At 39.4% G+C, this 13,899-nt stretch overlaps 1 protein-coding gene across 2 annotated transcripts in view; it reads right to left on the reverse strand.

Annotated features, from left to right (window-relative positions):
* The window catches only part of FBN1 (fibrillin 1), a 235,403-nt gene that overhangs the window by 111,650 nt on the left and 109,854 nt on the right, over positions 1-13,899 (reverse strand). For both annotated transcript variants that reach the window (XM_054450928.2, XM_063652619.1), the window contains 2 exons: positions 12,366-12,491; positions 4,857-4,982 (listed from right to left, as the gene is read on the reverse strand). In XM_054450928.2, the coding sequence (XP_054306903.1) occupies positions 4,857-4,982; positions 12,366-12,491 (252 nt within the window). The remainder of the gene's footprint in view (positions 1-4,856; positions 4,983-12,365; positions 12,492-13,899) is intronic.

Below are 13,899 nucleotides of genomic sequence, written 5' to 3' on the forward strand. Positions count from 1 at the left end.
GACAGACTGGGTTGTCCCTGGTTTCAAACTGCTTAATTCGAGCCATTTTAAGAAAACATTTATGTAAATCTATTTTAAAACAATATTTAGTCTACATTTCTAAAAGATCTTTCTTATTTTCCAGTCTGCAACTGTGACAGTCAGACATAAGTTTTTGTTGTTGTTGTTGTTATTTTTGAAGAATGAGCCACTTTGCATTTAGATCCAATGCTTATTAATCAAGATTTCCTTTTGTCTTGGGGCCCTAACAGATTTTATAAGGTACTAGTTATTTATAACTTCAAAATGGCACATGATTCCAAGTTCTTAGTCTTATATGATACAATAGCTCTAGAAGGATTTTGTTGTTGTCGTTTTTGGCAGAAAGTGTCTTCTCAAAGCAACATGGTAAGACATATTTCTATATCACTTTTATTGGGTTACATCATGTCTAACTGTCATGACATCCCACACACTGCAGTGCAGCTCTGGGTTACCGAAAGAGTTTGTGACATAGGAAAACCTAACTGCTCCATATGCCTTTGAGATATTACCGTGAAACAGTGAAGGCAGGTAGCAAAATGCAAAACTCTTTTACCGCCTGACATGTGCTGAGGGTGTACCTCTCTTCAAGTAAACTATATCTCTATAGAGATCATATAAAATTAAATTTTGAAAAGCAAATAGTATTGCCAATATGCTTGTTATTTAAAGCAAGGGTCTCTAACCCCCAGGGGCCCCAATCCCCAGTTCTGGTCTGTGGCGTGTTAGGAACTGGGCTGCACAGCAGGGCGTGAGCGGCAGGTGAATGAAATGAGTGAAGCTCCATCTGTATTTACAGTCACTCCCCATTGCTGGCATTACCGCCTGAGCCCCACCTCTGTCAGATAAGTGGCAGCACTAGATTCTCATAGGAGGGTGAACCCTGTTGGGAACTGCACATGCGAGGGTTCTAGGTTGTGTGTTCCCAATGAGAATCTAATGCCTGATGATCTGTCAGTGTCTCCCATCACCCTCAGATGGGACCATCTAATTGCAGGAAAACAAGCTCAGGGCTTCCATTGATTCTACATTATGGTGAGTTGTATAATTATTTCATTATATATTACAATTTAATAATAAAAGAAATAAAGTGCACAATAAATGTGCTTAATAAAATGTGCTTGAATCATCCTGAAACCATCCTCTCCTCCCAGTCCATGGAAAAACTGTCTTCTACGAAACCAGTCCCTCATGCCAAAAAGGTTGGGGACCACTGATTTAAAGGAATATAAGGGTTAATTCCTTTTGTAAAGCAAAGATCTTTCATAGCCAAAAATCCGTCCCTGGGTTTCCTGTAAGTCTGAATATTAAATTTCAAGTTTTCTCAAAGAGGGTCATACCTGTAATTGTTATCATCTACATCATTCTTAAGAACACAAAGCCCTCATGTCTTGAGGCTTCAATAAATTAATAAAATAAAAACAAGGGTAATTTAGAAACATTTAAATTATTAACATCAAGTGAAGAAGGTTAAAACAAACCTAGACAAACCATAAAAGAAAATTATGGGTCAGTTTTAAAGGATACAAGATTATTTCCAAAAAGTACTTAAAACCACTAGCCAGTATAAATGTGCTTTCCAGAATTTTTTTGTGGTTCCAGTTCCTGTACCTCTGGTCAGACTAATAGCTTCACCAAAGAGGCAGAACAAGTTTTATTCCAGCCTGGTCCAGGATAAACGGCTGGAGAGGGAGTATAGACAAGTATGCTCTCTGTGAAGCCTCAGGTGGTACCTCCCCCCATCAAGAGGGCAGAGAAATTGAACTTCCTACATTCTAATTTGTAATGCCTTAAAACCACTAATACTTTATATACTTGGGAATTAGTAAATATTTGGGGCATGGAAACCAAAGACTGTTGAGAATGGGAAGAGATATTCAAAACTGGCTTATATCCCAGCTTCAAATGAATTCAGTGGTCAAAACCCAGTGTAAACACTTGACCAAATTATGGAATTTGTACATATAATTTTCGGCATGGGCTATCTTTCAGAGCAAAACTAGGGCCTACAGTTGCCAATGACAAAAGCTTAATGGGCTAATGTCTATTATTTTGCAAATTAACTATGATACCATGTTATTGCCCATCTGGCTGACTTATATGTTAAATCAATGGGTCACAAACTCTTCATCAAAATGGTGAACGTTGAGGGTAAAAAAAAATTACAAATCAAGTTTGGGTTACTGGCAGTCCCTGATTTACAAATGGCACCTGCACATATAATAATAATTTTTCTAATTTCTTTTTTTGCTGAAGAAGTACCTTTGTTAAAAATACACATTTATATAACTTATAATTTTAATGAAAACCTACAGGCTAATAAGTAAAGGAATGAAAAAACTGAAAATCAGAAACCATTTGGAGTAAATGACCCCCAGGACACACCAGCCTGAAGTTTTTCATTTCGTTAGGCAACAGTGCCACACCAAGTGGGGGGGAACTGTTGTGGTGGTATGTCACTTTGTACAGAGGGTAAGGGGTGGCTGTAGAATAACTTGAAGACCTTCAGGAGCCAAGCTAAGGGGACCTAAAGGGACACAGAAGGAACCACAAACATCTTCTATTTTAAATCTGCCCTGGCCAAAACATCTGGCAGAAAAGCAGGAGGAAATCTCACTCTTTTCTCCCCTTTTGAATCACTTGGCCCTTATTCTCAGGACCCAGAAATCACATTATATCAAAGCAAATATATTATGGATTAAATAGGTGTTTGCAGGTCATCTAGCCTGTCAACAGGCCTCTCCTAACCTGTCACAAACATGGTTGTGTAAAACCAGGAGCTAGGAGTTGTGAGGCTCGAACTAGGGAAAGGACATCTTTATGACTCCTAGGAGTCAAAGAGAGAGAACAATATAAAAAGATAACCCTACAGGTAGTATTACAAATGCCACAGGAAGATCAAAGAACAACAAATAAAATAATACTAAAAGAGCTTAGAACACAAAGGGAGCTCGGGGCTGGGAGGTCTGAGAGTCTCAGAATGTGGTGGCAGAAGGTGACAGTTGGAATTTTACGGTTAGAAGAAATGTGCACGGAAGATACTGCATACCACTATCTACATAGGGGGTTTTCTCTTGGTGAGACCTACTCATTCCAAACAACTGTCTTACGAACAAGCCTTGGATTTGTTTATACTGTCAGGGGCTACTTGTATTTTCTCATCACCAGGGATAATTTTGGGGTCTCTGTTGTTTACCATGGAGGGAAACAGGAGCACCGGGGAAGGCAGAAAGGTCACTTGGATCATTTTGTATGATAAGTTGCTAATTACGGGCACAACAGAGTTCCAAAGAAGAAACAGGGCTTGCCTAGGGATCTGGCAAGAAAGAGTGAACTGCATCCAGAGTTGAGGGGTAGAAGGCAAAATGAAGGAAGTCTGGGCTGTGCACTCAGGTCACAGTGGAATCCCAGATCCCTCTCTCACTACCCACTTAAACTATTGGGCCATTATTTATCTAACCTCTCTCAATCTCAGCTGCTTCCCATCTACAATACTGCTGTGAAATGAACATCATCAAGTCAGATAATTTACATAAAACACCTCATACCCCATGAATCTTAGTTCCCTTCCATTCCTCCTTTGTAAAAAGTTAGTATGGATATTATTTGATAAAAAGAAAATAACTTTTAAAATGTGAACCATCTGATATTTAAATATGTCTTAATCCCCATGTAGTTTGAAGCTCTCTTAAAGTCCTTAAATATCAGACTGTGCACTTTGGAACTTGAATTTTAATCTAGAACACTGCACTTTTAAAGAAGTCTTAACAATTATTAAATCCAGCAGCTGTCAAATCTATTTTTTTTTTTTTTTCAGATGAAGTCTCGTTCCATTGCCCAGGCTGGAGTGCAGTGGCGAGATCTCAGCTCACTGCAACCTCCGCCTCCTGGCTTCCAGTGATTCTCCTGCTTCAGCCTCCCAAGTAGCTGGGATTACAGGCACCCGCCACCACGCTTGGCAAATTTTTGTATTTTTAGTAGAGACAGGGTTTCACCATGTTGGCCAGGCTGGTCTTGAACGCCTGACCTGAGGCAATCTGCCCGCCTCGGCCTCCCAAAGTGCTGGGATTACAGGCGTGAGCTACTGCGCCCAGCCAAATCTATTTTTTAAACAATAGAACCCCTTATTTAATTGATACCTGACATGGAAGTCTAACACTCACAGCAGATAAAGTGAAATTGCTATGCCTAGAATGTGTGTGGGAGTGTGGGGGGACAACAGCCCTTTCCACTCAGCTCTCTCCCTTTTCTCTGTGCCCTCCGCAATCCCTGCAGCCCTGGAGGGCTTTGAAACACTTGAAGGATCCACTGGACACAGACTGAAAACCACTAATTTCTAAGTCCTAATGGAAAACTACCAAGGGTTTGAGCAAGAGTGTTATTTAATCAAAGCACTATTTTAGGAAGATAAATCTGACAAGATGGATTGTAGAGAAGCCAAGAAGCAGGGAGACCAATTAAGAGATTATTGAAAAAATTCAGGCCAAATTAACATAGGTTCCGGGGAATGACTGAAGGTGGGGGTAAAAAGAGAGAGACACCTGGGATGGCTTCAAGGTTTAATGCTGCATGACTGCAACATTAATTAACAGACTGAAGATATCTGTAAGGTCTCCTGGATCATTCCTCTTTTATGGGAGGCAAAACGTCTTCAAAATGACCACAAGGTGCCTCTGTTCTTCAAGAGGGCAGTCAACTGTTTAACACTTTTCCAAAAATGTACAGTTTACCTCAGTTGATAAATTATATGTGCTCCTTAACAAGCTTGTTTAGAAAGTTGTTTGTTATGGAACTGACTTAAACAAACCATGCATGCTGTTTGTAATTAAACCTACCTATGCATCTGGTACCATCTGGAGAGGTGTAAAAACCAGGGGGACATTTGCAAAAGTAACTGCTGACTGTGTTTGTACATTCGCCCCCATCACAGATTCCAGGAATGGTGCTGCATTCATCAATATCTGGAATATAAAAAAAAAGAATCTCAGCATTTGTAGAACACAATATAAAACCATTCGTCAGTACAAGGATTCAGATGTTAACACTAGTCAAATCATGTCCCTGGAAACAGCTACCTTTAGAAAGTAAAAACTGCATGGAGAACAGTCAATTCAAAGGTAGATGCTGCTTCTTTCAACACAGACTTACCCAAAAGATTTACCAAATTCAATAGATTAGGGCAAAATGAAATCACCCCCCTTTAAAATCTAAAACTGTGTACTGTTGTTTCACCAAGTAACTATAGCATGTTAATGTTACAAATGTCATTTATTTTAAAATTTTGTTTTCCTTTTGTTTCCATGTTTTGCATTAAGTTAAACTCTCCTACTAATTATTTTATATTCTGTATCACTTCTTGCATTGCTTTTCAATCTATTTTCCACAATGCAGATACTGGAATCCTACAGAAGAGATCTTGTGATCTGAGTGCTGATCCCAACTTGGCCAACTTGGTGTTCTCAGTAGCATCCAAACTACCATTATGATGGTCTTCTGTGGTTGGTGAATGAACTGTGATGGACACTGGGTGCCCTAACCAATGTCCCCTTCAAAGAGGGACTTGCTGCCCAGGAGGCTGGGAATACTGTCAACAGACGGTCTTTGGCTCTCAGCCCCTTCTAAGATTGCCTGAGTCTCAGAGAGCCACCTCACCCAAGGTCACACCCTTCCCAGGCACCCGACACCCAATAAGCAATTGTGGAGGAGGATCAAAGTCTGGTGCATCCTGCCCCAAGGGAAGACAACACTGAAGGTCACTCCAATTCCCCAATTCCTTCTGGGGCCAGTGGAGGCTGTTGATGGGCTGCACCCCAGCTTGCCTTCTCTGCACGCTCTTGCCTCTTCCTCTCCTCTTCTGCAGGTGTTGATCCCAAGGACATCCTCTAATAAACATCCTGAATGCTATGGAGGCCAAAGCTGGGGTTAGCCCTCAGGGCTTGACACCACTGGTTTCCATCAAGGAAGCAGTAAAATTCCCTTAGGACAAATTTGGCCATTTCCTTCAAGGAGAGATTTTCAATAGCCTGACCCACACACTGACAAATGTCAACAGATACGGCACCAGCAGAAGAAGAGAAAAAAAATGACAGCTTCCTTCTTAGGCTAGAAGTAAACTCAGGGCACAGGGAATCTGCATGGTCTCCTCTCTGAGACCAGCAGAGCTTTCTACACTGACTTTGGGAGAGTTGACATTTGACCCAGGCCTCCTAGGAGTATTACAATGGCCAGGCTGACACCGTTAAAACTGGGAAAGGCTTACAACCCCCAATAAGAACATTTATTCTACAGGCTAAGTACTCTCTTCATTTATAAGACAAAATAGAATTCTAAGTGAACCAGATTCAAGTATCTTCTGACTCAAGTTCACCTTGTTAGTAAAAAAGGCAGCAATGACAGTGTTTACATTCAGTTTAACCTTTTTAAAACCAAAATCACCATTCTTCCATGCTAGGCTAGAGGCTAAACCAAACAATATTTCACTGCTTATATTAGAGTCAATGTTAACATAAACAGCACTGTCATTGCAAAATTATGTAACGGTAAAGGTGCACATTCTATTCTGACAGATATAAATTTCACTAGAGTCTGTGAAAGGGTCAGGTAGAGAAACTGCCAAGGGCAGAGAGAGCCTAGGGTTACCCACGTAATATCTCAAGGCAGCCACACTTCTACTTAACACAAACAAAAAGCAAGTGTGTCAAAGAGCCTACAGGATTCAAAGCTTCATTTAAGGATAGACGAAGCCATAATTGTAATTAAGAAGAATGTACCTTTTTCAAAGTGTCCCTAAAAGTTAATATCTGAGTCCTACAACACCTGCCAAAGATCACAAGAGGAGACAATGTGGTATTAGATATTTTTTCTCAACCCATTAATATAAATGACAGCTACCATTCTTATTAAGGCCACTTAGAGTACATCAGTATCCAAAAAGTTTAAATGACAGCCCATGTCAGAAAAATTTGTTTAAACAATAGAATTAACATTGGCAGAATGGGGGAAACATCTTTTCCACGCTGGCTGAGTGAGATTTGGGCCCTTTATTGAAGATAACAATAACAACAACAATAATGATGAGAGTTTGCATGTGCTGAGTGCTCGGCATAGTCAAAATGCTTTATCTGTACCCAATCATCTAATCCTTATAATGCAGGTAGGATTGTGGGCCTGATTCTATACCTCTGGTGCCCAGGTATACCACTTGCATTACACTGAGGCCTTCAGAAAACTGACATGAATCAAACCTAAAATAAGAGCAAAGAGGCCCATCATTTATAAAGTGAGGCTAAACCCAAGTCTCCAACTGGCAGGGGTTTTTATGGTGGGTGTGGGGAGTTTCCACCTAGGTACATGCCTTTGAAAGCCAGCAGGTCAGGAAATATGTCATAGTGCACACCTCCCTGAGTTCACATAGATTAAGATAAAATGGGACTAGGCTAAATTGTTACATTTGAAGGAGCTTAAATGACTTCAAATTCCCCTTAATATGTCTCCTTCTCAGTGACACACCCTTTTGCCTTCAGGTGTCTAGTGCCTTTCCCCTTTCCTAAACCACCTTGCTTCTCAGTGGCATGGCTTCGTAACAAATAAAAGCAAGAGTTCTATCTATTACCAGGCTGTGGTGGAAAGTTCCTGATGGCAAAGGCCAGAAAAAGGTGTTTGAATTGGATTGACTCACACTCTGAAACTCGTTCATATGAATTTATTATTTCTCCAAGTTCTTCCCACTCTGTGTTCACCTCTTTTTAATTGAATTTGAGGCATCCCAAGTTAAGAGGGAATTTGAGAACGGTCACTTTCTCAGTTTCTATAAATCAGGCTGTGTCAAATGCCAGCCATGAAAGTAAACCAGGTGGGGAGGCCTGCTGGGGAGTGGTGCTTGGCTGGGAAGAGCTATTTCCGTGCTCTGGACATTTCTCCCTGCTTCCTTGAGGCAGGAAAGGAGGCAGAGCTGCTGGGGAGTAGCTGTCCCATGGTAGCTGTCCATGACCCCACTGGCTTCTTGCTGTGACCTTAAGAATAGTCACAAATGGCAGATCTCTTCCTTCCTTATTCACCACCTGTCCTTTGTTTCTGCTCCTTCCCATCGTTTGGTCTCATCTGTTCTCCCAGAGCATTATTCCCATGCCTAAGCCCCTTTATCCTAGGGCTCCTCTGGCAGAATGGGAGGAAAGAGTGTGGAGGGCAGATGGATGGAGCTTGGTGTCTGTTCTGGGACAGGCATCACCATCTATTACTTGGCTATCTAGAAGCTCCATCCAAGATTGTGGACTTGACAAGAGAAACCTGATCCTGACAGTTAACCTGATCCTGATTGCCTAGATACTAATACAACGAGAGAAAAAAACTAAAAACTGTGGCAGCTGTTTAAAAGTAACATGTGACACACTAATGATCACGAATGCCACTGAGCCTGTAAGCTTAACTTTGTTTGATTGTACAAACTCAACCCAGTGTAAAATGTATCACTAAAAACTAAACAAGCTGATTCTTCGAGTCATGTTGACAAAAACATCAGCCATACTATTTTATAGTCACACCATGTACGCCAGCTTTTATTCATGCTGCATCCGCTGTCTGATCACAACTTGAAAATGGAGTCTGAATTCTGGAACTGGAAAGAACCCCCACATAGCATCTTGTTCAACCCCCTCATTTGAAAGTTGAAGTAACTCAGAGATGGTAATTGACTTATCTAAGATCACACAAAGGATTAGGGACTTGACCACGGGGCATCAAGGATGGGGGCCAGGCCTACCTTATTTCCAGGGCTCTTTCACCTTCACCGCAGAGATTTTTTTTTTTTTTTCAACTAATTGCATAGAGAGAACCAGTTACCTTGAACAGTAAAAGTCTAGGGCCTGCAACCAGCTGAAAGAGGATGGAGCCCCATCTGTGGTAGTGGGTTAAGCCACCCCAGGAATTCTCCTTAGCTCCTGAAAGAATAAGAGCCCCTAACAGTAAGTAGCCATGAGATAAATATGCCATTATTTTGGAAAGGGGAAGTCCTGAGGTTTTTGGCTCACATATTATGGAGTGCATGGATTTAAAAGCTACATTTTTAAAAAGGTCCTGTGCATCATGCAGTGCTATTATAATTGCTAAAGGCTGGGCTGGCGATAATCTAAATCCCAAAATATTACTGGTTAATTAGGAATCCAACGGACTTCTTCCAGAAATAAAACTTAATCCCTTAATTACGCTTTTTATTTCTTAATTTCCTCCCATAGTAACCTATGCAAATATGGACTTGGTTTCCAAAGAAAAAGGTTCATGTGTTCTTTCAGCAGGCATACTCTACAGTCATTGGAAAGATCAACAAAGAAGGTGGGCATGAACTCTGTTTCCTTTTTTCTCAAATCACAGCTATAAATCTCAATCTTTTCCTTCTTAAATGTATGAAAATTTAATAATTGTTATTTAAATCCCTTCAGCTTAATTTACATTTCAAAATGTCCTCCAATTATATGTATTTATAAAACACTTTTCCATAACTTTTTTTTTTTTTTTTTTTAGTTTTTGGAAAGAGGGACATTTTAGGAAGGAAGTGAGAATTCTGCAAAAGGAAGATCTCACGGAAAGCAACTCAAATAATGGCATTCTCAGATCTGAGAGAGTGAGGGTTAGCATCTTGTGAATTTGCTAAAGCCAATTTGATGGAATTGGTTTTTCTTGAAAAAATTCTATGAAAAATACTCAATTCCTTCCCCTCCAAGTCTAAAGGAAGCTACCTTTAAAAAGCCACTCAAAGCAATGGCAAAGGTACCAGGACATTTTCACAAGGGCACAGAACCCCACGGTTATACTCATCATCTTTCTAGGGCACATATTCAGTGATTACGGCCCAGACTTCCTGGGTTCCCTCTATTGACCATCTAGACACCAGCCGATGCCCAGAGTTATGCCATTTCCACAGTGAGACACTGTAACCGGAAAGGAGCAAGGACGTCAAAGAAGTGAACCCAGCTTGCCAAGAGCTCTCAGGGTACTTCCTGATTACTTTCTTACCAGAGTAAGACAGGTCAACCCTGCTCACACCAGTCTCCAGGCCAGAGAATGTACAGCACTAACAGGACATTCTCTTCTAGTATCAATTTTGCATTGATACTAGAAGGAAAAGAAGGAAAAAACCATTATCTAAATTTAATGTAATAGTAGATGGCAAAGGAAAAAAAAATCTAGCCAAAATAGTCTGTTTTTATCTTGCTGCTGACTTTCACATGTAGCTGGAAAATTTTTGTGTGTGTGGAAAAGGATTAAGTAATACTCAGACTGAGTTTTTGGTCCACTGGATACACCACCATAATAGGTTTCTTAGCATCAATAAAAAGATTCGAATGATTTTTCTTTCAGTCTGAGCATTAAATTAGAATCTTCTGTCTAGTCCACATCCATAGACCATTCCTGTTAATTGACTTGTCTGAGTGAAAAGCAAGAGACAAAATCAATTCTAGTTCAGGCTGGAAGCCATCATAATTTCAGAAAACAAAACACAGACTGGACAAATCATAAGGACTATATTCCCCTCAATCTTGGAGCTGATTATATATTCTGAAGCTGAATATATTAAACTGAGAAAGCCTAAAAGATAAAACACAACCTATCGTTGATGTAGGTTTTGCATGTGATAAACTTTAATGGCTTGTTAATGTCATATATATATGTGTGTGTATATAGATATATGTATGTATATATATAAATATGTGTGTTTGTGTATATATGTGTGTGTGTGTATATATATATGTGTGCGTGTGTGTGTGTGTGTATGTGTGTGTGTGTATATATGGCCTGAAAATCCATTCCAGAATAATAACTTTCATCTAGGAAAGAGGACAATGTAATATGGCTCAGCAAGCACCAGAGTGTGAGTTAAAGAGGTAAATTTGAGCAGTCTTGTCTGAATGGCCTCAGACAGGGCACTTAATACACCCAAGACACCATTCCTTAATATATAATGTAGAGTGTGGAACTAGCTGAGTTCTTTGCCCCTTTCAGTGTCAACATTCTCTGCTTCAAATTTAGATCTACAGTACAACTTCTAAAATACATTGGCCTATTGAGAGTCAACTTTATTGTTCTTTGAAACTTAAAATGTTTTTTTAAGAAGCCTTTAGAAAGAACTATTTTTTCACAACTACCCCAAATAACTATGTATAACATGTTCAAGAATGCAGTATCAATTATAAATTCAATGATGATTTATAACCTAAAAACAACTCCAACTCATAAAGATAGTTCTATCAGAGTTAGATTATTCAGTTTCAGGGCAAGTAGATATTAAATGTCTTACATGTAATTTATGAATTGCACCTTAAATTTAAAGCTGTCTTTTGCTCATCTGATATACAGTGGCAACTGACAAGGTTAATTATCCAGCCCAGACAAATAACTTAGAATGTCCTCACTGTTACAGTCTAGGGGCATAAATACAACAGCATCTGTTTTCAATAAAAATGCATCCATCGAAATGAAACCTCAAGGTGGAGTGAGTTGAGGATGAAGGAAAAAGTTTTCTCTTCTGATCTTGATGAGAGATGTAGCCCTGAGAATGCTGTTACACTATTGTTGGACATTACTATATATAAGTTACACGTACTCATCAAAGAGAGTCCAATGCTGCCTACATATTTTCTAGATGCTCCCCTCCCACGAAGAAATTATGACTGTAATTGGAAGTCAGGCCTCATTTTGGCAAATAGCAGTAGCAGTAGTAGCAGTAGTGGTGAATATAAACACATCCTCTGTATATATATTTGTAGAAGTTCAATCTATAAACTAAATGTAAATATACAAATTATCTCAAATTACTTTTCTGTTTGACTAACATTAAAAGCTTTTCATTTGATAGGCAATTACCATCCCCCAGAAAAGAAAATCATGAGCATGTACTAGGAGCATAAATATAAGGGTTAATAGATCAATCTGCCTCCCCACACACAGAATCAAACATGCCTTTTAACTAGAAAAACTTCAGAAGATATATTATTCTGAATGATATCTAATGACCAAATTTAAATTCATTGTCTCTAAAACTATGCAAAAACATGTGTGTTGAACATTTTAAACCAAACGTTGGTTCAAAAATATTTCATGTTTTTAATATTTAATTTCATTCAGATGGACCTCTTGTTTTGGGTCTATAAAAGTGGAAAAAGCTACAGGGTTTTTCTGGTCCAATAGCACAAAGGCATACTATTACTGTTAAAAATATTATATTTACACATTCACAGGGATGACAAAGACAGAAGGATTTAGGAATAATTTGCAAACAAGCTTGTTTCTAATGTTGAGTTTTGCCTGCCCCCACTACACCCCCCACAACTGCAAAGCATAAGATTTCTTACCTTCACATTTTTGTGACACTTCATTAAATTTGTGTCCAGCAGGGCATTTGCACTCAAAAGACCCAACAGTATTAATGCAATTTCCTCCCTGACAGAGCCCGGGGATGGCCTGGCATTCATCCACATCTGTCAGATTACAGAAGACAGAGAGAAAAAAAAAATCATATAAAATTCATTGCAGAATAAAACGTGATAATTTGTCCAAAATTATGTTAGCATATTTACATCAGTGAGGGATTTGTCCATCACAATATTTGGAATATGATTAGAGAAACTGTTTCTCACAATTGCATTATGTAAAATACATCATTTGATTAATAATGTTCCATAAGAAGTCACAAGCATTGTTTGTTTTCCCACCTTCCATGTTTCCTAATGTAGAGGAGAGTGTATTAACTTTTGAGGGTTTTAGCACATACGCAGCAAAGTAGAAAGATACGTTTAAAAGGCCATTATTCACAGCTTCATTTTTATCTCCAGATTGGTAGTAATAATCAGTTATTCAAAAAATCTTGCAAATCAAAATGCAATACATTTCTACAATGAAACTACCTTTAAGAGTTGTACTGAGTGATTTAGTTGAAACGGAATTTATTGAAGGTCACTCAGACTACATGAGACAGCTAAATGTTTTTGCGCAAATGAAGTGGAAATGTTCACTTCACATTCTGGAGAAGTGCCTTGCACAGTAAAAATTAAACAACTCAGAAAATTAGGCCAAGAAGCGAGAGAAATTGTTAGGTGAGTGAGTGTGTAGTTTCAGCTGCAGACTTACCTTGCTGGCACAGTGGCCGCCTGAAGGCACCTTTGTAAATGTCAGTGAGATCATGTCTTTCCCCAGCTCAACGTGCAAGTGTGTACTACGTCCTGGGGAGTTCTACATGACTTCTCTGCTCTTTTACCCATTTTCCACCCTCCTATCTCTCCCACTACACTGGATTCCTCAAATATGCCAAGGATGCACCTGCCACAGAGCTCTGTAATGGCTGCCCCTCTGCCCGGAATATTCTTCCTCCAGAGAGCTGCATGGCCCACAATGTCTCATCCTCCAGGTCTGTGCTCCAATGCCACTTTAGCCACGAGCCCTTCCCTTGACAGTCCAACAGCAACACCTGGCTCCTGGCTCTAATCATCCTTCCTTTCCTGTTTATTTTTTTCCACAGGACTAACCACCCACTGACCTAATACATGCCTGTTTGTTTTATTTAATAAATTGAATGTCTTCAATATAAGCTTCCAGAAAGCAGGGACTTTGTCCATTTTCTTCACTGTTGTATAACCAGCACCTAAGGACTAACTTGGGTTCTTATGTGTAAGCCCAAATATTAACCTTCCAGGAGCAAAATTAATCATCTCAGGCTCACTACTTCTGTTATAAAGATTATAAAAGTACATGTACATTCTCTCCATCTCTTTGTTCATAACAGAAAAGTCTGATTTAATAAAGAATCCCCAAGTAAACAGTCTAATGTATTCTTTTTGAAACCTGGAAACCTAATGTGCTCTTTAGTTTCACTCTTCATTGAGTAAAGCA

This window comes from Pongo pygmaeus, chromosome 16 (assembly GCF_028885625.2).
Source record: "Pongo pygmaeus isolate AG05252 chromosome 16, NHGRI_mPonPyg2-v2.0_pri, whole genome shotgun sequence".
In the NCBI taxonomy this organism is placed as follows: Eukaryota; Metazoa; Chordata; class Mammalia; order Primates; family Hominidae; genus Pongo; species Pongo pygmaeus.